General features: G+C 46.9%; 1 protein-coding gene across 1 annotated transcript; it reads left to right on the top strand.

Moving 5' to 3' along the window:
• The first annotated feature begins 507 nt into the window (after positions 1-507).
• On the top strand, positions 508-26,480 carry TRPV5 (transient receptor potential cation channel subfamily V member 5). Its single transcript, XM_036095867.2, has 15 exons — positions 508-635; positions 2,853-2,950; positions 3,103-3,225; positions 3,702-3,839; positions 4,129-4,227; positions 4,349-4,524; positions 4,914-5,060; positions 7,213-7,425; positions 18,748-18,834; positions 18,933-19,009; positions 19,247-19,412; positions 19,597-19,663; positions 21,661-21,929; positions 24,901-25,007; positions 25,665-26,480. Exons 1-15 carry the CDS (start codon positions 508-510, stop codon positions 25,966-25,968), a joined length of 2,199 nt encoding a protein of 732 aa, XP_035951760.1. The 3' UTR covers positions 25,969-26,480.
• The last annotated feature ends 1,135 nt before the right edge of the window (positions 26,481-27,615 follow it).

The raw sequence follows: 27,615 nt of genomic DNA, 5'->3' as shown, positions 1-27,615 counted from the left end.
TGATTGCTGAGCTGGAGGGCTTCACTTTCTTACTGTCCTGTGTCCCAGTAAGTGCTCACCTTGCTTGTGGGGCCCACCTTCTGGTCTCCATCCTTGCTTCCCCTCTATTTTCCACTGTCTCACCCTCCCTCACCTTCCCCTGTCTCACTTGGGGCCCCAGCCCACTGCCAGGAACGAAGATCCCTCCCTTCTCCCCTCCCAGCTCTAGGGCAGGTTCTGTGCCCCAGGGGCTCTCTAGAAAGAGCTCCTCCTCCTCCAGGTAAAGCTGCTTTCTCTTGGCAGGGCCCCCAGTCCCCTCAGTGCATGCAGGCATGCACGCGCGTGCGCGCCCGCACAGACACTCACACACACCCCACCCACAAACCGCACGCTGCATACACAAGTCACACAGGAGATAGACTCTCAGTCCCAACCCCAAACAGACTCCGCCTCCTCCTCAGTTGAGGAGTCCCAGACTGGCTCCTTTTACCACATTCCCTAACCTGCCAGTGCCCGAAAGGAGAAGATATGGGGGCTCCTCCACCTAAGGCAGAGGGACCCTGGGTCCAACTCCAGAAACTGCTGGCCTCCTGGCTGGTCAGAGAGCAGGACTGGGATCAGCACGTGGACGAGGCCCACATGCTGCAACAGAAGAGGTAGGCTGCCCCAAGTCACGCGCATCCCACCCCTCACTGACCTCCAAGCCCTCCGATCCATGCGGGTGTATCTCCCCCTTGGAGCAACCTGACATTCAATGCCAGGCACCGGGCTGTACCCAGCCCACTCGTTACAAACCCCAGCTGCCTCTTTTCATGGGCAGGGCAGGAGGAGACTCAATGCAGATTCAAAGCCAGGGACAAAATCACACCACAGCTCTCAACTGCCCGCCTGGTGGCGGAGGGGTGCGGGGGACAGAAAGGGACCGGACTGAGGAAGCCTGACCGCGGAGAGAGGCAGGTGCAGGCTGAGGGGGAACAAGTTACTGGGGGAAGGCATGAGATCCTGCAGGGTTTTGAAGACTTGTTGCCTTGAGAAAGAGTGAGGAATTCCCACGAGTATGAATGAAAGTTGACTGTGTGCAAAAGGGGAGGAGAGTTCTGCTTTGTATTACATCTGGAGCTGACCAGCTGATAAGGGAAACTCAGTTTATCTACCTTTTATTGAGAGTCTACTGTATCCAGTCCTTATCCTGAGGACACAGAGATTGAATGAGGCCTGTGCCTGCCCCTGGGACGCCTTCAGGTCAGGTGGGGCTGGTACACCTGGGGACAGATCATTTTATGGAGGAATGGCCAGGGCAGGGACCCATCCTGCAGGTGGGCCTCTGCCTCCGAGCATTTGGGGAACTGGTCGCCCATCAGAGAGCTGCCTAGGGATTGGGTGAGCAGACATTAACAGGTCTGGGGGCCAGCCAGGGCTGGCTTCATGTGCGGGTGGCCTCTACAGTGGCACAAGATCCCTTGGTTTAATGAGCTGCTGTTGTCAACTTGAAATGCTTCATTTTTGAACAAGGAGTCCTGCATTTTCATTTTGCACTGGGCCTCACAAATTGTGCAGCTGGCCCTGGGTACACTCTAAGCCCTCATTTGGGAAAAGCTCCCTGCTTGCTCACCAACCCCCACCCCAGGCCCTGTGAGGGAACCTTTGGCCTCCCCACCTCCCTCCAAACTTCTGGGTGAGAGTAGGGCCATCTTAGAGAGAGAGCTGGGTTCTGGACCTCCCCTCTGCAGACAGCGGTGGGCTAGAGGCCTGGCTGCTAGGGCTGTGTGCAGTACCCTTGGAAGAGGAGGAAACTCTGGAACCCTAGCCCTGGTTGCCCTGAGCTGGGCGGACTCCCACTAGGTGAGATGGGGAGGGGGCTGGCCCCTACTCTGCTGGTCCCTCCTGAGAGTACTTTTCTAACAGACAGACTCGAGCTCCACCTTTAAGATAAAAAGCTTCTTTAAATAAAAAAGTTCTTCCCCCTGGCTCACAGGACAATGGGAAGAGAGAATCTGGGGGCTTGCGGACATCATGGGAAGCACTGGTCAGTCTGTTTGTCTGCCTTTCATCTCTCCCTCATGACCCTCACCTGCCTTGTGTTCACCTTGGGAGCCCCCACGTGTTTGCCCAGCAGGATGGGCTTCAGCTTTATCTCTTGTTTGGCTCAGCGAGGAGAAACAAAGATTAATTGACAAGAGGTGCCTCAGGTTGGATGTCTCCACAGGGTTTCTCCCACTCCCAGAGAAGCCCGAGGCTATGCTCCTCCTCAGGCAGGAACAAGGTAAAACACAGAAGGACTAGATCATCTGTACCCCACACCAGAACTCTCCCTCCCCCCGACAACAGGGGTATGTATCTAAACAGCCCGGAGGGGTATCTGGAATTTTGGCAGCTTGTAAATCTCCCAAGTCCCAACAACTGGCCCATTTTTGCCTCTCTGCCCCTCTGGTGTCTCAAAGTTCCCCTTGCCCAAGGAGAGCTGGTTCAGCAGGCCTGGGAGCAGGGGTGAAAACATTTACTCAGCTAAGATGGATTCAGCCAGGCCAGGCCTGATGGCCTCCTGTCAGGGTCGCCAGGGCCACTGGCTCAGCAGCCCAGGCCTTCTGCCCCCCACAGAGTCTCCCACCCACCTGAGCCTTGAGCACCCTCCGCCTCCCCCGCCCCCAACTGGGAAGAGCTGGTGATGATGCAGCCACAGGGGGACCCCTGAGCCCGGCTCTCAACCCAGTCTGACCCTCAGCTAGATTCCAACAAACAACTCTTTCCAGAGTGTTACTGCGCACCTTGTGTGACTCGTGTCTGTTCCACGTAGAGAACGTCTCTGATCCTCTCTCTGCCCTTGGCCTCTCTGTGATTCTGCCTCCCCCTGACTCATGTTCATCTTCTCCCAGGATCCAAGAGTCTCCGCTGCTCCAGGCAGCCAAGGAAAATGACCTGTGTGTCCTGAAGAAGCTTCTGCTGGACCGAAACTGTGACTTCCGGCAGAGAGGTGGGACGCAGCTGGAGTGTGACGGGAGGAGGGCCGGAAGGGCCTGCGGCGCTGAGGAGTTCTGCAGGGCTGGTGGACAGTACTTGCAGCTGGAGCCCCTTCCCCGAGGGGCTCCGGGCAGTGCTTGACGCCCCTGTCTTACCCCGCTCCAGGAGCCTTGGGGGAGACGGCGCTGCATATCGCGGCACTCTACGACAGCCTTGAAGTGGCCCTGGTGCTGCTGGAGGCGGCCCCGGAGCTGGCCAAGGAGCCTGCCTCGTGTGAGCCATTTGTAGGTGAGGAGTCTGCGCAGTAATTCAAGGCGGAGACAGGTATGGGAGGGCTGATGTCACCTCTTAACCTGGGCCTCTGATGGGGGTGCTGGGAAGGGGTGACAGAAGGTTCAGGAAGGTTGCCCTTGAGTTGGAAGGAATGTAGAGGTCCTGGTCTTGGCCTTTAGCATCCGGGACTTTCTTTAGCCCTTCCTTATTTCCTTTCAACTCCTCTCATGTTCCCTGAAGGACAAAACTCTGTTTCTCTCACAGCAACGTTAGAATGATCACATATACCCCTTACCCACAATAGTCAAGAGTTGGGGACAGTGAGGTGGACAGCCTATGGGACTAATCGCCCTCAGTCCCAGGCCACCATGCTGGGCCAAGGGCAGAAATCTATGCCAGGACCTGTCAGGGACCTCCTGTCTGCCGGTGGGATGCTGTGTCCCTGGGAGAACTGGGCCACACCCCGTGACTGAGAGCTGTCTCTGGGCCAGGTCAGACTGCACTGCACATAGCCATCGTGAACCAGAACGTGAACCTGGTGCGAGCCCTGCTTGCCCACGGCGCCAGCGTCTCTGCAAGAGCTACGGGCACAGCTTTCCGCCGCAGCCCCCGCAACCTCATCTACTTCGGTGGGAGCAGGGCCAGGGCTGGCAGGAGGGGGCGCGGGGAGGCGGGCAAGAGCAAAGGCAGGGGGGCTGAGGCGGGCTCCGGCCCTGGGAAAGCTGGAAGGGGTCAGGCCTTACAGGGCTTAAGGCCAGAGCCGGTTCTCCCCACGGCGCTTGCTCCCTCCCTGCCTCTGATTCTGCTGACAAGTGTCACCAAGCCCAGAGCTGAGACGTGGGGGGCAAGGAGGCGGTTGCTCAGGGACACTGCCCGTCCCATCGGGCACTCACGCCACGGCGCCCTCGGTGTCCACAGGGGAGCACCCTTTGTCTTTTGCTGCCTGCGTGGGCAGTGAGGAGATCGTGAGGCTGCTCATTGAGCACGGAGCTGACATCCGCGCCCAGGACTCCCTGGGTAAGAGCTGGGTCGGGAGGGGAGCTGGATGCCGGGGGCCGTGAGGGCAGGGCCCCGGGTGGGCAGGGCAGCGGCAGGGCCTTGGGTGCGACGGCCACGCGACACCGCGTCCCGCCCGCAGGAAACACCGTGCTGCACATCCTCATCCTCCAGCCCAACAAGACCTTTGCCTGCCAGATGTACAACCTGCTGCTCTCCTACGACGGGCGCGGGGACCACCTGCAGTCCCTGGACCTCGTGCCCAATCACCAGGGTCTCACCCCCTTCAAGCTGGCCGGAGTGGAGGGCAACACTGTGGTGAGGGACGCTGCCCCGGCCCTACGGCGTCCTCCTAAAGACCCTTCTTCCCGAGCGCCCCCAGGGCCGCGTCCCTTACCGCGCCCTCCGCCGCTAACCGCCGCTAACCGTGCAGCCTCCCTGCCCGGGGGCTTGGAGAACGGCGCTCCCGGAGCTCTGCTCTGGTGACCCGAAGTGCTGTTCCCTTGGCCTGTCCTCTTCTCTCCGATCTTTAGAGGGTCTGTGGGAAAGAAGGAGAAGCAGAAACAGAAGGAGGTTCCCGCACCAGAGGCGTGGGGATCGCTGACTGCCCGTTAGTGCCGAGGAGCGGGCAGCGGCCCTCTTGGGTGGCGTGGTTCCCGCGGCCGCTCCTCCCACTGACCCTCCGACTCCCCGCTGTGTCCTCCCAGATGTTCCAGCACCTGATGCAGAAGCGGAAGCACATCCAGTGGACGTACGGACCGCTGACGTCCACTCTGTACGACCTCACGGAGATCGACTCCTGGGGGGAGGATGTGTCCTTTCTTGAGCTCGTGGTTTCCTCCAAGAAGCGAGAGGTACGGATGCCACAGCGGACCAGGGGCTGTCAAGTAGCTGAGCAAAGCCTGTCCCTTTCCTTAGATCCTGGGTCCAGACACTTCCCTGCCTTTTAATAGTTGGGGATGAGAACAGAACCATGTGGCGCTTGGGAGAAAAGTCCAGTCTGACGGCATTTTCCCTCTGCCCATCTACAGCCCCTCTGCTTACCTTTGTCATACTAATGTTTTAGCTGAAGACCTCTCCAAATGGAAGTCGCTTCCTATCATTCATTCATTCACTCCACATTGAGCACCTTTTGAGTCCCATCTGCTGTATGAGGAACTGAGACTACAGAAATAAATCACAGTTCCTGTCAGTCTGCTTCCTCAAATTCTGGTCACTGTCCTTAGTAATTGCAATGGGTACAACATATGCCATCAGAGAGGTCTGGATTATGCACAGTGGCAACAAAATGGAGGTCAAGCAACTTGTACTGTATGGGCCAGAGAAGATGTCACAGAGGAAGGGCTTGAGCTGAGTCTTCAAGGGGGAGTTTGAAATCACCAGAAAGAAGAAAAAGAGAGCTTTCCAGAGAGGGGGAAACAACTCACACCATTCAGATAGTACTGAACTGAGTTACAGGCAGGAAAGGGAAATTTGTTGAAGACTCTAGTAGAGAGGAGATAATGCTTCGAGCCCTCAGGAACCTCCAAAATAGTGACAAGATATAATTTCCATTGTTTATCTGCGACACGACAATCCTAGGAACGCTTCTAGGACCGTAAAGCTCAGACAATTGTTAGTAGTGACAGACAGAAGAAAACTTGAAAGGCCAGTTTGTATGATTTTGCTCAGAGAATATTCCTGGAAACAAATAAACTTCAAGCAGGATTTCTTAGAAATTAGAACCCCAGGCCCTCTGGGGTGCCTGGGTGGCTCAGTCGTTAAGCATCTGCCTTCGGCTCAGGTCATGATCCCAGGGTCCTGGGATCGAGCCCCGCCCCGGGCTCCCTGCTCAGCGAGGAGTCTGTTTCTACCTCTCCCTCTGCCTGCCACTCCCCCTACTTATGCTCTCTCTCTCTCTCACTCTGTCAAATCAATCAATCAATCAATCTAAAAAAAAGAACCTCAATCCCTCTGCATGAATTGTGCCAGCACAAATCCTGGGTCCCCAGTTTCAGTGAGCTCTCAGTGTTCTCCAACAGGTTTTATTCTTGCCTTGATTAACTACTTTTCCCTTCCCTCAAAATTTCGAGCCCCGCTTACATCCCTCCCAGCTCTCCCCCTTAGCTCCATCAGAAGTCCAGACTCCCACATTATGGTAAAAACAGAGGCTCTCTGGATGGAGCTGCTTCCACTTCCTGCCCTGACCTGCCAAACATCTCAGAAACTGCCCACTGCCTCTCCTTCCCTCTGGGTTCATTGGAAAAGATATTCTTTTTGCTAATGGTTAATTCCTGCAGCTATGCTTTGAATTCGACTTTTCTTACTTTCTCAGGTGCCTCATCCCCTCCATCCCCCTCTCTTGTTTGTGCTTAAACAATGTACTTACATCACCATGTACTTACATCAGAGCCCCAGCCCACCCTGGGGGCTTAGATTATGGCCACATCCAACCCCCTGTGCCTGTATTGCTCCTCTCCCATCCACGACACTTGCAGAGCAAATGTGACTGCTTCCTTGCTTGAACCCCCCAATGCTCCCCACTGCATTCGGAAAGATCATTCAAACTCCTGGCTGTGGCATTCAGAATGTGCCCTGGTCTGCCTCTCATCTATATTACCCCCTTATGACTCCTGCCCGCCACTCCCCACAGGTCCTCTCATGTCCCCAGACACACCTAGCTTGCGTTTGCAGATGACCTTTCCCACCTCCCTGCCTTGGCAACTGCCGCTACTTCATGGGAAGATCTTCTCTAGCTCCCTCTCTTCACTCTACTAACTACAGCTCATCCCTCAAAACTTCACTGGTGCTCGAGTGCCTTGTTTTACTTCTACGACAGTTCCCCTGCAGCACTCACACGAGGCTCAGCGTAGAGTGGAAATTTACTAGTTGTCTGAAAATGAAATGGCTAGCTAACCGAATGGAAGACGATGGCGCTGTTAGTGCCCTGCCTTCTGGGACCCGGTGGGAAATCCCGCACGCCTCACTACACTGGTCACCCCCATCTATGCTCTCCTTCCATGCCAGGCTCGCCAGATCCTGGAGCAGACCCCAGTGAAGCAGCTGGTGAGCTTCAAGTGGAAGAAATACGGGCAGCGGTACTTCTACATTCTGGGCGCCTTGTACACGCTCTATATGATCTGCTTCACCACGTGCTGCATCTACCGCCCCCTCAAGTTCCGCATGGGCAACCGCACAGACCCCCGGGATAACACCGTCTTCCAACAGAAATTACTGCAGGTGACGCTTCTTGGAAGGGGATGGAAGGGAGTGGTAGCAGGGGGAGCGGGTGCTCGGAGAGCAGAGGGGGAAGTCGGGAAAGGCACTACGCACTGAGCTCCAGCAGCTGCAGGCTCCTGATCACCCAGACACAAATCAGGCATGAGATAGGAGACTAAAAAAGGCGACCTAATGAGCAAAAGTGCACTTGTCCAAGGAGCTGCTGTGGTTTTTCTCACTAACCCTGAAAGAACGCTTGGTATTATGAACACCATACATTTGTCAACTTCCTTGTAATTTGCAAAGCCTATTGTTCTAAAGGGAGGAAAATTGTGCTCTAAGTCCATTTCTGAGTCCATTTCTGGTCTGTGAGAGCAACACAGACATCCCTCCTGGCCTGTATTCTCCTCTGTCAATATGAGGGCGTTGGCAATAATGTGTCTGCTGTCTGACCACCTGTCGGATCTGCTGAAGAAGGATGCCTGGATTAAGTAGCGGGTGGAAGTAAATAATTTTTGAGGTTCCTTTGACGCCTGTGGGCTTGCCATTCTGTATGTCCTTCAGAGACCCAGGGTGGTGAGGATGGCTCAGTAGAGGTGTAGAGGAGCTCTGAGAGTCTGCTGTTGAAGGGAGCAAACTCTCCTTTGTGGGTGACAAATGAGTAGACTCTAGTGAGTGCTCCCGAGCGTACGTGGTCAAGTATGGCTGCATTGGGTTGGTTTACCGTTCATGGGTAACCAAACTTGTTGTCCCAGTGACCTGAGATAGCCAAAATTGAGTGCATGTACATGGGCAGACAGCAAAAGACAGAGGAAGAAGAATTTTTCCAAGCAAGTAAGAGCTAGGTGACTGGAGACTTATGTTCCACCCAGGCTGGGCCAGCCACAGGTATGATGCAGCCTAGGCTAGGAAGAGGGATCGTTTGGGTCAGAAAGAGGACATAAGCCGCTTGCCCAGTCAAGGAGCAAAAACCCTGAGTCAAGTTAGTGGAAGGCACAGAGAAGCAACAGAGTAGAGCCTCACTGAACCCCAGAGTAGGTCAAGACACTCCATCTCTCTTGCTTCTGTAACTGCCTCTCAGTATATATAGTGTGCTCATGGATCCAGAGCCAGTCTCTGACGGAGTCGGATTTGCTGTCTGGGGAGGATGATCCTGAGTGTGGTGGGGCTGCCTTGGGTGGGCACCAGTGTGCTGGGGGGAGGTTGTGTCCCATGCGTCTCAAACTGGGCATGAAGGTTGGCCCCAGTATGGAACCCACAGAGGGGGAAGTAAGGACATTGAGGAGATGGCCCAGTGGGGTGGGCGAGGGACTAGAAAGGGGGAAGACTCATACACATGAATGAGTTGAGGGCAGCTGGGCTTTTCCAACCTTCCAGGCCCTATTTCTCAGATGTGTTGTTTTCCCAGTCCTCCTTTGTCTTAAGCTTACCTGGGATTTTCTGGATTTAGAATGTAGATAGCATTCTGGCCTAAGAGTTGGGTGATGCTGAACAATTGATTACTCGGAGTCTCTTCTCTACGTGCCCCCTTTCTCTTTGGCACAGGACTAACCTGTTCCTTTGATCCAGATAGTCTCTGTTTAGAAGATCCCCTCCCCCTTGCTGCAGGACTAGGTGGAGCATAATTATAGCTGGGAGCACCTCCCCTTCCTTCTTTCTTTTTTTCCTCTTCTTTCCTCCCCCACCCTTACCATCTTTACCCTTTTGTCTTCCACCCAGATAATAGATACTTTAGGCCAAATAGGAGACTCTTAACTTTCAAATGTTCTTTTCCTGGTGGGAGAGAGGGGCTCAGAGATTAAGAATGCTTTTGGAAGGGGTTCAGGTAGCGAGGACCACCAGTGGAAGCTCCCTACCGTTTGGCGTTCCTCCTTGAGCCTTGTCCTGAGTTTCTGGAATATCTATGTCCTCTTACTCAGTGGTAAGCCCATCTGGATAATATCAGGGGCTCCTGAACTTATCACCATGATCTGAAAGATCCCGCTTTCACAATGTACCAGGCTTGTTAAATAATAGGAAATTCTCCCTTTTTTTCCCTACTTTTTATTACTTGAGAGTCTTAGAAAAATGAAAATGCACCAGTAGTGTCTTGACTTGATTAATATAATTGTTGACATGTTGGTTAGCCCATGGAGCTTTATCTTAGACAAATGAGTGCTTTACTATCCAATTATACTAATAAATTTGGATGCACAGGGCTCTCAGTCACTGAAGGACTTCCTCTGTGGATATCATGGGATCCAGAGAAGTTACCGGGTTCCATGAGAGCAGCCCAGCATCACCTTCTCAGGACAGTTGAAACGAGAGGAAAAACTCGTCTGTTCATTGCAGCGGCGCAAATGACAGAAATGCAGACAGAAATGAGGATGGAGTGAGTGTGTCTGTCCAGTTTTAGAGATATCTTAGGGGGTTACTACACTCTAAGGTGCCTCATTGTTCAGCCATAAAAGTTGTGCTTTTCCAGAGTTTCCTAAGAACTCTATTAATTGAGTTGATTTCCTATCTCCATTCAGTGTCTACTTGGTTTAGGCAGAACGATATGCACTGTAATGCTAGTTCTCTTGGGTTTCCAGGTGAGCGGAAAGCGCCAAGTGTAGGGGTCGGGTGGCTTGGGTTTTAGTCCTAACTCTGAAACCAAATAGTTGTTTGACCTTGCACAGATCCTACCTCTTACTAGATTGGTGGCTTTTAACCAAGATGGGAAACTGGTAACCATACTAGTTTCTAATAAATCAGAATGTCTGAGGCTGAGGCCCCCTGTCAAGGGTCTTTTTAAGAACTCTTTGAGTGATCCTAATATTCAGCCAGGGCTGAGAACTACTGGCTTTTGTTTCTGATACCTATTCATCTACAACTTTCCAGTCTTAAGTCAATCCCTCTGATCCTTTAGATTCCTGATGTACTGTTCAGCAAGAGGGCAATGCTCTCTCGTTGAAATTCCTCTTTGTCTCCTGAAGATTTCCTCGATCTCTCTCCTGCCCTTTTCCCAAAAACATTTCACTAATTTGTTCATTAAGCAAATAATCATAGAGAGCCTATAGAGCCTGGACATTGTTGTAGGCATTAGGAATTCAACACGGTCTGAGCAAAACACACGTGATCTCTGCCCTTTTGGAGTCTACAGACTGGTTTACCTTAGGTAAATGAATAGATATTTCATCACAACCTGTGATCGTTACAAATCACATTATGGTTTCGTATGACAAGAAAAAGGACAGGATGCTATGAGAGCTTGTAATAGGGGCCTAGGCATGCTGAAAAGCCAGAGGCGGCTTCCCCAAGGAATATACCAGCTAAAGGGGGGAGTTAGTCCTAGGCAGTAAGCATGCACCCAAAAAAACCCTGCCACAGGAAGAACTTGGCCAACATCTGAGAACCGAAAGAAGAGCTAGAGCACAGGAGCTGGGCTGGGCGGGAGCTGCCAGATGAGGTTGTCCAGGCAGACCCTGCTCAAATCCTGAAGGGCCTTGCAGGCCATCTTGAAGATTTTACTTTCTATGCGAAAGGTAATGGGAAGCTCAGAAGGATTTTAAATAGGGGAGGGACTTAACAAGACATTTGATTTAGAAAAAAAAATTTGTAAGGTGGAGAACAGATTTGAGGACACCAGAGTGGATGTGGGGAGACCAGTTAAGAGGCTGTTATGGTTCAGCAGCAAGAAATAATGGTGGGTTAGCCTAGAGATGGGCTGGGGGTCGGGGGGTTGGCATCACTACAGCACAATGGATTAGATGCAGGGGGGGAGGGAGCAGACTGTGGCACGAATGACTCATAGGTTTCCATTCATTTAAAAGAATGAAATCTTGCCATTTGCAAGGACATGGATAGAGCTAGAGAGTATAATGCTAAGTGAAAGAAGTCAGTCAGAGAAAGACAAATACCATAGGACTTCACTCACATGTGGAATTTAAGAAACAAAACAAACAAAGGAAAGAAAAGAGACAAACAAAAAAACCCCCACTGTTAACGATGGAAAACAAACAGATAGTTATCGGAGGGGGTGGGTAAAATAGGTGAAAGGGATAAAGAGTACACTTACTTATCTCGATGAGCCCCAGGTGATGTATGGGATTGTTGAATCACTATATTGTACTCCTGAAACTAACTTAACACTGGATTTTAACTATAGTGGAATTAAAATTTTAAAAAGGAATAGAAAGAACACTGTCCTAAGAATAACTAAGAAAGCAGAAAACAAATTGAATAATTCAGGAATCATTTATTAAATATTTGCTTTGTGCAAAAAAAAAAAAAAAAAAAATTGTCTTCCACCTGTCGTGGTCAGTGGGATTGATTTGTCTACACGTCATTATTCCTCACAAGCTCTGAATGACCCAAAGCACCGCAGCTATTTGAAAACCCAATTGACATCCAGCTCTACACAATGCTGTTCAGGGATCCTAAGCACTTTATTGTGGGACAAGCATAGCAAATTAAAGAGGAAAAGAGATGAACAGAAGTAGGGAGGCTGGTAGGTAAAAATAACATGCGCTGAGTGCTTGCTTTTTGTACTTTACAGGCATTTATCAGTGCTTGGGGGAGCTGGTTAAAATGCAGATTCTGACAATAAAGCTCCAGTGGGACCCGAGATTTCTAACTAGCTGCGGGGGGATGCTGATGTTGTGATTCTGTGGACCACTTTTTGGATGACAAAGCCTTACAGCATTTAATCCACATAGATACCCTAATTATTAAGGAAAAAATATCACCATTTTAAAGACTATCCATCTGAGGCCAGGAGGGGTTAAGTACTTTGGCAAAGACACTCAGCTGGAAAGGGCAGCCCTGGGATCAGGGATTTGGTCTGCTTCACTTCCAAACTTCACCTTTCCCTACCAGGCTAGGTCATTTCTCTCTCCAGAGTGATGTGCTGGATCCCAGTCATCTTTCTTAGTGGCCCAATTGCCTGAGAAACTCATGTCTCTGGACTTTGAGGGCCCCCCAGGGCCTGCCACAAGCTCAACTTTGTCCAGCTATACCTCATCTCTCGCTGTCAGGACAAGGGACGCCGAGTGTGAGGGGCAGCCCTGGTTAGGAACCCCTGCACACTCTGGAGGATCAGAGTAACCCCTCATTACGAGCCAACAGGACTCTGAGAACTTCATTCCTTTGCCAGCTGGGGTCTTGGGGAGGAAAAGAAGGTCTAGGACTGAAATGTGAGCACTGTTTCTGCTGTCTTCCCACTTCCTCTGGGTTGCCCACACTCCCTGCCCATCTCTGCAGTGGTGCAGGTGACTCTGACCCTGCTATGCCCACCCCTTCTGGGCATTTCCTCCAAGGCTATGAGCTCAGCCAGCTGGTAAATGAGAGCAAGGTCATTAGGCTCACCTCCATGAAGTATGAATGATCAGCCTCCTCAGGGGATTTGGCTGTTGACAACTCCTGAAATTCCAAGGCTTATGATGATGTAAAGAATTCCAGTCATTAATGAAAGACATTTATTTTTAGAGGAGCCAGGTAGAGGATTTTCTCAGTGCATTATTAGCCAGGCCCTCTTAGGTGACCTTGAGCTACAAATCTCAAAATCCTGGAAAAGCCCAGTTCTTTGTGACCTTTTCCCCATTCGCCTCCAGATGGGTTTCCCCAGTCCCGCTTCCCGATTCCCTCTTTATCTCCCTTCTGCAACTCTCAGATCATGTTCAGCTTGCCCCTGCCTGCTTACGCCCTCCTTTCCCTCCTTCCTTCTTTCAAACCAATGGAGCCTCCGCTACACTGTGCACTGTGCATTGTGGATAAAAAGGGGTGAGATGCCCCTGCTCTCAGGGAGCTCTGATATTACGGGTGAGGCACGGAGTACCCCGACAATCACAGTGTGCTGGCTGAGGTCTGTAAGCAGAGTGGTGCCAGGTGCCTATGGGAGAACCCCTGAGCTGGGGTGGAGGGGCAGGAGAGGAGCCCCAGGAGGAAGGCCATTACCTGACTCTTAAGCCTTAAGGTGAGCCAGGAACTATGATGGAGGAGGGCATTTTAAGAAAAGGGCACAGTCCACGCAAAGGCCTGGCTTAACACCCAAGGACCCCAATAGTCCAATGTGGCTGGAGCCTCACACAGAACATGGGGACATGGAGGAGGAGCCAGACCAGCAAGGGTTCTGTACATCACGTGTGGTAGTCCAGGTCTTATTTTTTTTAATTCTCATCTCCCAGTGGCCCTTCTAATTAAAAGAATACAGGCACGTGATTTAAAAAATCAGAGGGCAGGTATAATGAAGAGCAGCAGCGTAGGGGCCGGCCCCTCCTGACACACGTCTTATTCCATGGAGGCAACTAGTTTTACCTCTTTCAGCTTTTCATTCCTGTTGTTATCTCCACACTGCTGAATAATATGCTTCCATCTTTATTCATTGATTAAATTTAGACATTATCGATGGACTTTCTGCTATGATAAAGACCTAGAGAGCACCCCCATTCCCATCTTCCCTTAATTTCCTTTTTTTAAAGATTTTATTTATTTAGTTATTTAGTTATTTATTTGAGAGAGAGAGAGCATGCAAGTGAGGGGAGGGGCAGAGTGAGAGAGAAAATCTCCAGAAGACTCCCTACTGAGCACAGAGCCCCACATAGGGCTTGAGTTCACGACCCTGAGATCATGACCTGAGCTGAAACCAAGAATCGATGCTTAACTGACTGGCACCCCTCTCCCTTTCACTTCTATTCTGAAGACTTCAGGAAACCAGAAATGGTAGTGAGCAGAGAAGCCATGTGATGACATTTGCATTTTAGAAAGACCAGTCTAGAAGCATGGTGGGGAGTGGGGCAAATGAGGGCAATGGCTTCATGGTAAACCGGATGACAGATGCCATGGGTTTGCATTAAGGGAGTAGTGCTGTGAATTGAGGGAAAGGGTAGCATTTGAGAGAGAACTGGGAGACTGAATGAACAGGACCTCGAGAATGAGTGTCTTCTACTTTACTTTGCCAAACACAACCTTGATCCCAAAACCCTTTCATAAAGACCACAAATCCCAAAACCTGTGGTTCAGCCTCTCAATACAGAAAATCTTGAATACAATCTCCAGGGAATAAAATTCTCAAAAATTCAAAGGAAACTCATTCCCAGCTTGAGTTTAGGGTTTAATTCACAGAGGTGGTTAATGAAGGGGGAATTCTTGTTATCAGTTCAATAGACATTGATAAATCATTCATCAAAATTCAATGCTCCTGTCCATTTTTAAAACACGAACATCTCAACTTTGAAAAGAGTTATCCCAAAATGAGAGCCAACCTTATATACATCGGTGTGAAACATTAGAATTCCCCTTAAAACCAAAAGAAAAACAAAGTGTTTTAAAAGCCCAATAGTTCCATTACTTTTTCATTTTATTGAGGTATAATTGACAAAGAAAATTGCAAGATACTTAGGGTGTACATTGCAGTGATTTGGAGTATGTATACAGTGTGAAAGGGTTCCTACTGTTTAGTTCATTAACACACTCATCACCTCACATATTTATCTTCTTTGTTAGTTTTTGGTGAGAGCAATTAAATTCTACTCTCTTAGCAAATTTCTTTTTTTTTTTTTTTTAAGATTTATTTATTTATTTTAGAGAGAGATGGAGAGCACAAGCAGGAGGGGCAGAGGGAGAGAGAGAATCTCACACAGACTCCCCAGTAAAGGCAGAGCCCCATGCGGGGTTTGATCTCATGACCTTGAGATCATGACCTGAGCCAAAACCAAAAGTCGGACACTTAACTGACTGAGCCATCCAGGCACCCCTCTCTTAGCAAATTTCAGTTATATAATACAGTGTAATAACCAACTATAGTCATGTTGTACGTTAGGTTCTTAGGTCTTATTCATCTTATAGCTTTAAAAATTTATACCTTTTTACCAACTTCTCCCTATTTCTTCCACTCCACAATCCCTGGCGACCACTTTTCTATTCTCTGTTTCTAGGATTTTGACTTTTTTTTTTTTTTTTTTTTAGATTCGACATATAAGTGACACCGTGTGCAGTATTTTTCTTTCTCTGTTGGGCTTATTTTACTTAACATAATGCCCTTAAGGTCCATCCATGTTGTCCCAAATGGCAGCATTTCCTTCTTTTCTGTGGCTGAATAATATTTTATTGTGTGTGTATATATATATGTGTGTGTGTGTATGTGTGTATATATATATACCATATTTTCTTTATCCACTCATCCAATGATGGACACTTAGGTTGTTTCCATATCTTGGCTATTATGAATAGTGCTACAATGAATATGGGAGTGCAGATATCTCTTCAAGATCCTGTTTTTATTTCTTCTGGGTATATGCCCAGAAGTAGGATTGCTGGATCATATGGCGGTTGTATTTTTAATTTTGTGAGGAACCTCCATACTGTTTTCCATAGTGGCTGCACCAGTTTGCATTCCTACAGTACATAAGAGTTCGCTTTCTCCACATCGTCACCAATATTGTTATCCCCTGTTTTTTTGATGATATTCATTCTGTCAGGTGTGAGGTGATATATCATTTTGGTTTAGCATTTCCCTGGTGATTGGTGATGTCATGCTCCATTATAGGTCTTCTTTGGAAAAATATTTATTCAGTTACTCCGACCAGTTTTTAATTAGATTGTTTGTTATTTTTTGCTATTGAGTTGTATGAGTTGCCATTATTTTTATTGCAACTTTCACACATATATATTATCTTTTACTTTCTAGAGAGAGCAATTAAAGACAAATAAAACCCCTTACATGAGGGTCTTGTGTGGTGATCTTGGACAGCAGCGAGGAAGAGAGCCCTCAGGAGACTGCGGCACTGTGCGGCTTGGTTTAGGGGAGAGGACTTTTGGGGACAGAGTTGTGGAGGCAGCTACTTTAGGGCAGTCAGATCCCAGGTGGAGCTGTGACAAAGCTTGGGACACCTGTTACTCACTGGGGAACTTGTGCAGAACTCCTACTTGGTTTGTTTTTGTTTTTGTTTTATTTGAGGGAGAGAAAGAGAACTCAGGGTTGGGGCGGGGACAGAGGGAGAGGGAAAGAGAATCTCAAGCAGACTCCCTGCTGAGCACAGAACCCCCGTAACGGGGCTTGATCTCCCCACCCTCAGATCATGACCTGAGCTGAAACCAAGAGTCCGTCTCTTAACCATCTGAACCACTCAGGCACCCCAGAACTCCTACTTGTAAAGGAATCTGTTAAACAAGCAGAGGGGTGGTGGTGAGGGGAAGCCCCATAAGAAGATTGTGGTGAAAACCTTCTCCATCAGTTGGGGTTTCACCTTTTCATCTCCTGAGGGAATAGCCGATGCCACTCTCCCACCGTCCTCTAGGGGCGCTGTGATCCCCCACAATGCTCAAGGCCAACTTGTTCAGTTCCTTTACTTAGTTGAGTCAAGAAAGAAAGGTTGGTGGCAGTTTTCCAGACATAATTTAACCAAGATACAAACTTGTAAAAAAGAATTCAGAATTTTTGTACAGATACATATTTGGCACAGATGCAGTTATTTTATTTCTATATTTAATGTTATTTTGTTTCTATAGTTAATATACTTATTATTTATCCTACTGCTCACTACCTGATTCTCAAAAGGAGTTGGAATGTTTTACAAATAAAGAGAGATGCTATCAGAACATTAAAATAAAGAAAAAGAACAAGGTCCATGAATTGAATTTCAGGACCAAGGTGGGGGGATTCAGTTAGAGCACAAAAACAAAAACAAAAACAAAACAAAACAAAACATACAAACAACCTCTGAGCCTCCTTGGAAACAAGGCAAAAGGGAAATTGTCCATTAGATGATAAAATAAAATTGACCAGTTTGTCAAGAGAATATCAATTCTTTAAACAACAAACAACAGCAACAAAGTCACTGAAGTCTAGCCACAGGTTGTTAGATCACATTGTTTACCAGGAACATAGACACCAGCTCTTTTTCTGATCTCTCCTGGTCCCATAGGATTTCCCTGAAACATTTCCACCCTCTGTTGGTAAGTCTGGTCCTACTCTTCCATGAAGGCTATATCTTTGGCTTCTTCTGAGCTGTCACTTTCTGAGCAACCACTGGGCTCCTTGTAGGTACCTTGTTTATATCATTGATCACCTCCTACCACATAGCATCTCTTCCTACTTCAAAGCTATGCCTCTCACTGGACCAGTGAGCACATTCTGAAAGTACCCTGCTGAGGGATGCTTAGAGGTTCCAGTTTATCAGCAGAGCAGAGATGATTAGCATTCCTTATGCCTAATGAGGGATCACATCCTTCCTAGCTTAGATCATCAACTTTCCCATTGGTGCCAGGGGCTCTCAACTCCTTTCTTGGGTGTACCACTCAGAGAGGTGACCTTAGATTAGAGAGTTCCTCAAAGTCTAAAGTGTACTTGAATGTGTTGAAATTATTTGTACAACTTCATGTGGGGATTACATATATATGAACACAGTTTTCCGGTAAGAGGGTCCACAGTCTTAATGATACTCTCCAATGGACTCATAACCCCAAAGAAGTTAAGGATCATTGTTGTAGAATTCTATCACTACACATGTGTAATGTATAAGACTTTCACTGTGAAATCACGTGCACATAAGGAGGATGGTCTTCTTTTATCTTGACCTTAGGGCTATATCTTCTATACCCACTGCTCAGGATAAGGCAGGGATCTTCCTTAACTAAAGTTAAGTTTTGGGCCCTACCAAAACTAAAATCAATTCAGTGTCTCTAACCCTTTTTTCTGAACTTTTCTATGTTGCCAAATCATAATAAAACTATAATGAATATATCTATAGTGCTTTCTGGTTTCTAAACTATATCCAGATACATCATCTAATATGATCTCCACAATAACACTGAAAGGTAAAGCATTATAGTCTCCATTTTACAGATGAGAAACCTCAGACTCAGAGAGATTTAGTGGCTTATTGAAGGTGTTGCTAAAACTAGTTGGTTCTGGGTCCATTCTGGAATCGAATTCTGTGATATGTTTGTAGTCTAGTCTATCTTCCAAGGACCACAATGAAATTGGAAAAACTGGACTTTCAGCATAGTTGAAACCATCCCAAACCACTAATACCTCTTCCTGTTGGTTTAGCCTTCTTAACTCGATGCTCTGAAATGTGATCTCAGCCCCTTGGTACACACATCATAAATTACTGCTCACCATATATATTATAGTGATCCACTGGGGGTGGCTCACATTATTAGCATGTACAATGTATATTAAGCCTTGGATACATAGACTAATGCCCTGATCACAGAGTTAGCCACAATAACAAATACAATGGTGGGGGGTGGGAGGTCTGATGGTGGTAATGGGAGCTTTTCTTTATCTGAGATGGACTTCACTTGCTTTAGACCACTTGCCCGAAAACGATTTGACTCTTAATCCATCAAAAAGTACTTACCCTGAACTTACCCCCACAGGAGGCCTACGTGACTCAGCAGGATAAAATCCGTCTGGTGGGGGAGTTGGTGACCGTCACAGGGGCTGTGATCATCCTGCTCCTAGAGGTGAGGTACCATCAGGGTCCAAGCCAAGGCCATCCACCTGGGGTCCCAGACTGAACTGCAGTCTACATTGTCTTTTTGTTTTACTGGCCTCTTCCTAGATCCCAGACATCCTTAGGGTTGGTGCTTCTCGATATTTTGGACAGACTATCCTCGGGGGACCATTCCATGTCATCATGTGAGTGTCCCTTCCTTTCAGTCTTTGCCAGAATTGTTCTAGGTCTCCCATTTACTCTCTGGGACCTAGACCTCAGTTGACTCTCAACTCCGGGGATTTCTCTCCAGTGGGCTCATATGTGTGTTTTGGGTGTAAGGACTAAGCCTGAGGGGGTACTACCCAAGTTTTCACCATGCTAGAGGGGACCAAGAGTATTTCCTCTCTCACTCCTTGTTCTCTGCCCACCACCCCCGCAAGCATCATCTACGCCTGCATGGTGCTGGTGACCCTGGTGATGCGGCTCTCCAACATGAACGGGGAGATGGTGCCCATGTCCATTGCCCTGGTGCTGGGCTGGTGCAGTGTTATGTACTTCGCTCGAGGATTCCAGATGCTTGGTCCCTTCAGCATCATGATCCAGAAGGTCAGTGCTTTCCCCAAAGCTTCCTCTGGCTTCAGCCATAGCACCTTTCCAGACAGAGTGAGGAAGTCAGAGCACACAGGAAAACACTGCTCTGAGTGAATCTAGTGGAGCTAGGGGGCCTCCAATCTAGCAGGATGGCTGCAGAGAGGTCACTTCACCCTCCTTCCCCTTCCCTTTCCTGTAGATGATTTTTGGAGACCTCATGCGTTTCTGCTGGCTAATGGCTGTGGTTATTCTGGGATTTGCCTCAGGTAAGAGCACTGTCCCCTCTTCTACTAGGTCATAGGGTCCAGTTCTTCAGAAAGTTGGCTCGCTCTTGCTCAGTTCTCATTTGTATTCTGTTTTGCTCCACACCCCAGTAGAAACTGAAGCTCCACACCCCAGTAGAAAAAGCACACTCATATCCATAGGATCAGGGTCACTCAGGTTGGCTTAGAAGGGAGACCATGTGCTCTGAATTTATGGGCCAATAATATTCATGTTGACTAACTGCTCTGCAAGATCTTTAAAGAAGAGATAGAAGAAAGGCTTTGGAGAGAGAGGGCCATGAAATAGGAAAGACTGGCCAGTTGCGGATCTCAGAAAACTATGTGGGCAAACAGAGACAGTGCAATATTTAACTCTTCCATGTTTACACATCAGAAGAAGAAACTGAGAGAATTCAATAACACAGAAACATACTTTTTTTTTTCCTATGTGTGATTGCAGTTGGGAGAAAAAGAAAGAATTCAAAGAGGAGGTACCAAAAAAGATTTTAGAGAGTTTGAGAATGAGAGAGGAAAACAGAAGAAAAAGAGCTGTAAAGAGAGATTGAGGAAAGAGGGAGCAGGGACTCAGTCTCAGCCCAAGCCACTGGTGGGGGAAGAGGGGGAGCATCAGGGTAGAGAGAGGAGCATAGTCAGAAAATAACAGCCAGAGCCAGAGGGAGGGTGAGGGCAGTGAACGAGTAGGAGGAAGTTCTTAGGGAAAGGTGCTAAGAGGATGGAAGAGCAGTAAGATTGGCAACTCAAATCCAGTCTTTAATGTCTGCAACTAAACATCCGTAAGACAAGGGGATGTCCTAGGCAGTATTTGAAGTCCTCCCCCACCAACTCTAAAAGACCATGGCTTTTAGTACAAAGGACACTATTCTTGTCCTACGAATTCCCATTTAACAGGGATTCCCACCACACTAGACTAAAAAAATGCCCCAAGATCTGAGCTATGAATGGGTAAAACTGTGGTAGTCTGCCTATTTGGAGTATTCCTTATATTTTCTTTCTCTGCACTCTCTACCCCATCTGCACACATCATAAATTACTGCTCACAACATGTGTGTATAGTTATATAGTATGCATATGTTGCAGATAGTATATGTATATCATGACTTGCCGATTACAAAATGAGGTCATGATGACAGAGGAGCTTTCTGTAGATGTCCTATACCCAGAATCTCTGAAGCCATCTCTTCTTGGTTGTTGCACTTGCTTTTTGATGCTTTGTCATAGACCCTGTTTCCATTCTTGAGATCACTTTGTTTATATTTCAGTTCCCCATACGGACAGGAGTCTTTTAAAGGTTCTAATGCTGTACTAAAGTTCCAGGATGCGTAGTATTATCCAGCAGGCTATACACTGAACAGGGAAACTTTCTCCATGAGGGTCCAAGCTCACCCAGGGAATCTCAGAGTGGTGGATGGTTATCTAGAGGTCACTGAGATTTTTTTTTTTTAAAGGTGCCTTTCTTTTAGTCATTTCATATGTTAGTTCTTTGAAATTGTTGGAGATTCCATGCATTCTTGTAACAAGTTATCTTTTAAATATTCTATTTTCTAAGATGTGAAAAGCAGTTAGGTGACTTATTTTGTGTGTGTGTAACAAGTCACCTAACTGCTTTTCACATCTTATATGTGTGTGTGTATATATATATATACCTATTTCAAAAGTTTTTGTAACTAGACATGTATATATATATATATACACACACAAATATATATATTTATAATACACACACATAATTTATATACACATTTTGCTAAATGGCTACATATTACCACTGTCCAGAGTGATGAACTTGGTCATTTGACATCTCAGGGTTAGCCAGGTCCACATGTAGAATATGACTTACATGCATACAGTCACATATTTACATTTATGGGCATATCTGTGTGTCTGCAAATGTGTAAGTATGTGGAGATATGACTAGGCCCATACTTATTGTGATAACTCCCTGTTTCCCCATCTCCATGCCCACTTCCTGGGCGGAGCAGCGTTCTATGTCATTTTCCAGACAGAGGACCCAGCCAATCTGGGGCAATTCTATGACTATCCCATGGCACTGTTCAGCACCTTTGAGCTTTTCCTCACCGTCATTGATGGGCCTGCCAACTACGAAGTGAACTTGCCCTTCATGTTTGGCATTGTCTACTTTGCCTTCACCATCATCGCCACACTGCTTATGCTCAACCTATTCATCGCCATGATGGGTGACACACACTGGCGGGTGGCCCATGAGCGGGACGAGCTCTGGAGGGCCCAGGTGAGTTTATTAGTGTTAGTCTTACTAAGGGGAAGAGTACGGAGAGAAAAATCAAAGCAGAATATGTTATGGACTCTCTTAGGAGAGTCACAGAATAATCCAGTGGGGTTGTCACCTCGACAAAGGTATATATTTGGATAGAGGAGGAGACAAAAGGAGGGTAAAATGGTATGATAGGGGTAGGTTCAATACCCAAGAGCTGACATATTGATCACAGGGGAAAAGTAGATCTAATAGTCAACCTTGGGTCCAGTGAGAACTAGAAATTGTCTTATTCTTATATATTCTAGTTTTTATTTTTTTAATTTAATTATCTTTTAAAGATTTTTTATTTTTAAGTAATCTCTACACCCAACATGGGGCTTGAACTCACAACCCTGAGATTAAGAGTTGTGTCTCATGCTTTACTGACTGAGCCAGCCAGGTGTCCCTATATATTCTAGTTTTTAATTTGGACATTATCTTCTATTTGCTTCTCTCTGATTTTTTTCTTTATATCATTGAGGATAATACAATTTTAGAGTTGGAAGTACCTTTAGTGGTCCTCTAGTTGAGCTCCTACCCAGAGATTAATTATTCATTGGTCAAAGGGTAATTTAATATCTTCTTTAATGCTGATTAGGACCTTATTATCATATGGATTCTGATAGTGATTAGGAGGAGGAGAGCTTTGTCCTATTTCAAAAGTTTTTGTAACTAGACATGTCCATGTTGCATTCAGCTGAAACCTATCTTTCTACAGTTCCATTCTGTGGCCCCAGCCTTTTCTTCTCATATAACACAGGACACACCCTTCTGTATGAACACCATTCAGACATTTGAATACAGCCATCATTTATCCCCTCAGACTTTCCATTCACTTAATAATAATTACTTAGAGCCTGTTATGTGTTGGGAAACGTCTAGGAGATGGGGACACCAGCATGAACACAACAGATGCCATCTGTGTCTTCATGGAGCCTACGGTCTGGTTGGGAAGACTGCCGTTAAACAATGGACTTCCCAGAAGCCTGTACAATTACAGTAGTAAAGGTGTCACAGAGAAGTAGAGGATGCTAAGAACAGGATGCAACAGAGCAGTCTGATGGGAAAGTAAGGAAATGCTTTCCTGATGGAGTAGCATTTAAGATGAGCCCCTAAACTTGGGTAAGAATTAGTCAGTTAAGAAGAATGAGAGAAAGGGATGAAGGTTAGGGGTTATATCAGTCAGGACTCTTGGCTACAGGGACAGAAAACCAAACTCAAATAGACTTAAATAAAAAAGGCATTGGGAGGAGGATGTGTCGGTCCTCATAACTGGAAAGTTTAAAGAACTAAACTAGCTCTAGGCCTATCTGGCCAGAGCCTGTATCTCCATTTCCCGCATGACATTAGTTTCTCTTTTCTGCTCTCCTATCCAGACTCTCCTAAGTCAGTCTCTCCCATCATGTTGGTGAGATGTCTTCTAGAAGCTCCAAATTCTCAGAGGAATGAGCAGATGTACTGCATTGCACAATTCCAATGGCCCCTTCCTGTTGTATTCTGTGTGCTTCCTGATGCTGTGCAACATGTAACCCCTCAAAGAGCATCTTTCCCCTGAGAACCCAGTCTAAGTTCCATCTCACTGCAACAGGTTTGAGCCATAAGTGCATCCCTGAATTTGAGGTTAAGGCCAAGGACTGGAGAGTGGTGATGGTGGTGGTGGAGTTTAAGGAAGAATGGACTAATTAGCCAGGCCCGTGTGCAGTCCAGTCTACTCTAACTGATGGACAGAGTGGTGAAGGGGCAATGCTCTAAGAGAAAGGGGTTCTGTTAACAGAACAAGGTGGGAGGGCTGACTTACGGCACAATAGGACACATAAATGTCGTTTTCAAGATAAAGAAGGAGAAGAGCTGTATAGGAAAAGGGAACAAATGATTGAAAGTCCTGAGATTGGAGGGAACTTGGTGCAAGTAAGAAATCGAGTGGAAGAACATGACATGGGGAATTGGGCTACTTTAAGGATTGCTAGTGCCTTCAACTAACCAAGATCATGGTCCTTGCAAAACTAGAGTGGTCCTAATAGGATTGGAGGAATGCAGTATAAAGAGGGTCATATCTTTCTTTGCTTTGGACACTATAGTATAAGTGGCATCTGAAATTGAGCCAGGTCTTTTAGCAAATATACAATTTGCCCTTATCAAGGTCATGATCAACTAGAACCCCTGCATCTTTATTATGCAACTTAATTAGTGAAGCTCCTTTGCCATTCTCCTGTACTTACACAGATACTTTGGTCTTAAACATAAATGTGTAGGACCTTACATTTGGTTCTCTTAAATTTCACATTATTGGTTTTTGACCAGCATTCCAGTCTGGTGAAATCATTTTTATATTGCTTCTGTCACCTCACATATTACATATCCCTCCCAGTTTTGTGTCACAGGCATATTTGATAAGCTTGTCTTCTATGTTTCATCTAAGTAATTAATGAGGGCTGGTCAAAGGACAGAACATGTGATGTGCCACTAGAATTTTCCCTGCCAAGTTTACAGTCATTAACCCACTCTTTTCCTTTGTAGGATATGGGTATTTAATTTGCTGCAAATTCCCTAAACACCAGTGGCATCATTTCATCTCCACCATCATAGAAATTCTATTTAATCATTTCATTTAAATCAAGATAGCTAGTCTATGGCTTTCCTATGAAAAGGCAAATGAAATTAGTTTGGAGTGACTCATTTTCTATGAATGTGAATAGTAATGTAGGGGTCATGGTTTTATTGAAAACACTCATAAAATATTCTCTCCCTCCTTTTACAATGAATGATGAGTAAAGCAGATAGCATGATGGCTGGCACAGGCTAGGGCATGGCTAAAAGACTGTCATCTTCCCCAATCCCTAGTATCCCCATCTGACAGGTACTTCTTGGTCCCTATGTCGGTGGCCTCCAGTGTCCCCTGAAACCTCATGACTCTTGCTGAGTTTCCTCTACCTTTCACTCCTCCCAGGTGGTGGCTACCACGGTGATGCTGGAGAGGAAGCTGCCTCGCTTCCTGTGGCCTCGCTCTGGGATCTGCGGGTACCAGTATGGGCTGGGGGACCGCTGGTTCCTGCGGTGAGTGACAGTGTATATGGGTAAACTGCCAACAAGTGTGAGGCCATGGGAGTGGGATGACCAGTTCCACATTTATCACACATCTTTTCATTCCTGAGATCCCCAGTTGGATCCAAAGGAGACATCATCACTCTATAAAGTGAGACTGCATTAGCCTGTTTAAGGGAGGTGGGTGGAGCTGATGAGGAGGGTGACAAGACCACTAATAGCTGATGCCAGGCTGCGAGTACATCAGGGCAGTTATGTGTGTGAGGCTATGTATGTGTCCATGCTCAGATGTGGGCATGGGCTACCCAACTTTTTCTAGTCTTGTTCCTACCTGACCCCCATTTCTAGTATATTCTTGCCTTGAAGCTAACCTTCTCCATACTCTACCTTCAGCTCCTGACCATGGCTCTCCCCTCTCTCTCCATTTTCTCTTTCATGTTCACTATTACACACACACACACACACACACACACACACACACACACACACACACGCAGGCCCCACTACTCTCCAAATCCTGACTGCTTACCTTTTTGGTCTCTATCCCACTTTACCCTCCATTCTACTGCACTTCCCTTCATTTGATCCTGGGACTCTGGTCCCTTCCTTCCCCTGTCCTCTCCTTTTCTCTTCACCTCAACTGAGTCCATTCCCCTTTGCCCTCCTCAGAGTCGAGAACCACCATGATCAAAATCCTTTGCGAGTGCTTCGCTACGTGGAAGCTTTCAAGGGCTCAGACAAGGAGGATGGACAAGAGCAGCTTTCTGAGAAACAGCCCTCTGTTTCTGCGACTGAAAGTGGGACCCTAGCCAGAGCCTCTCTGTCCCCCCTGACCCCCTCCCTGTCCCGGACCACATCTCACAGTAGTAGTCACCGGGGCTGGGAGATCCTTCGTCGTAACACCCTGGGACATGGAAATCTTGGGCTGGACCTTGGCGAGGGGGATGGAGAGGACAATATCTATCATTTATGATGAGGACCCTTGTTACCGTTGGCCTGACAAACAGGTGGGCCTAGATGGGGAACGGTATCTAATTTTCATGCCTGTTAACTGTGGGGAGGGGGTCAACAGAATAATTCTTAAAGGCCATGTCTCACCTTCACATCAGCATTTCTGGAGATGGGCAATGGGCATCTGTTGCCCCACATAGCTCCTGGGTTCCTGGAAGTCCCACATCTTGAGAAAAGAAGGTATCTCTTCAAGGAAAGTTGGACTTGGCCATCAAAGACATGAGATAGGGACACTAGACCAACATGTGGATCATCTTTCTTTCTGCCTCATGCCAGCCCTAGACTGTAGTAAGCTGTGAAGCCTGCCTGGTTCCACAAGGCTTACCGTGGGAAGAGCCAGGTGTGGCACTGAAGTGGCCCCTCCCTTTTTCTTATACCCCTGTAGGACTCTCCTTTCCTGGCAACCAAATCCCAACTAGAAAACTGCAAGAAGAAATGTCCTTTATTCTTGCCTTATTTTTAAATAATTTGATTGTGGGAAGATACACATAACATAAAATTTACTATTTTAACCACTTTCAGGGATATAGTTCAGTGGCATTAAGTCCACTTACATTGTTGCATCACCATCACTGCTCTTAATCACAGGACGATTTCATCATCCCAAACTGGAATTCCTGTACTCCTTGAACACGAAGTCCCCACCATACCTCCGCACAGCCCCTGATAACCAATATTCTACTTCATGTCTATGAATTTGCCTACTCTAGATACCTCATGAAAGTGGAATCATGGTTTATTTCACTTAGCATAATATTTTCAAGATTCATCCATGTTGTGGCAGGCATCAGAATTTTATTCCTTTTAAAGGCCAAATAATATTTCATTGTATGGATAGACCACATTTTGTTTATTCATTCATCCATTGGTGGACATTCAGGTTGTTTCCACCTTCTGGCTATTGTAAGTAACACTGCTATGAACATTGGTATATAGTTCTCTTCGAGTCCTTGCTTGCAATTCCTTTGGGTATATTGCTTGATGTGGAATTGCAGGATCTTATAGCAATTACTGTTTAATTTTTTGAGAAATTGCCACACTGTTCATTGTTTTTCTTTTTTCTTCTCTCCCTCCCCCTCCTCCTCCTTTTTCTTCTTCTCCTCCTCCTCCTCCTTCTTCTTCTTCTTTTTCTTCTTCTGATAATAACCATCCTAATGTGTATGAAGTGGTGTCTCATTGTGGTTACGATTTGTATTTCCCCAATGACTAATGACAATGAACATCTTTTCATATGCTTATTGGCCCTTCTATATTTATTTTTGGAGAAATATCTATTCAAGTCCTTCATCTCTGTTTAAATTGTGTTGGTTTTTTTGTTGTTTTTTAGTTGTCTTATCCTTGCTTTTTGAGGCTCACAGTCTAACGTGTTTGTATCTTATCTGTGTCCAGGTGTATGTTTAAATAAGTGTGGTAAATTATGCCTTTCTGTGCTTGAACAGGTCAATCATTTCTTTTATGGGACTGTCCCTGGTCTGTCCCTCAGGTGACTCATTAGCAGCTAATCATCCTTGTGCATGGAGGTAGCAGGCTCCTGGCTATGTCTCCTCCAGCAGCCATCCTCCACCCCCACCTCCCTCTGCCCCTGTGCTGAGTTGTGGGGTGGCAACAA

This window comes from Halichoerus grypus, chromosome 12 (assembly GCF_964656455.1).
Source record: "Halichoerus grypus chromosome 12, mHalGry1.hap1.1, whole genome shotgun sequence".
NCBI lineage: Eukaryota > Metazoa > Chordata > Mammalia > Carnivora > Phocidae > Halichoerus > Halichoerus grypus.
The sequence above is the reverse complement of the archived record's forward strand: the minus strand, read 5'-3'. Positions and strand labels throughout refer to the sequence as shown.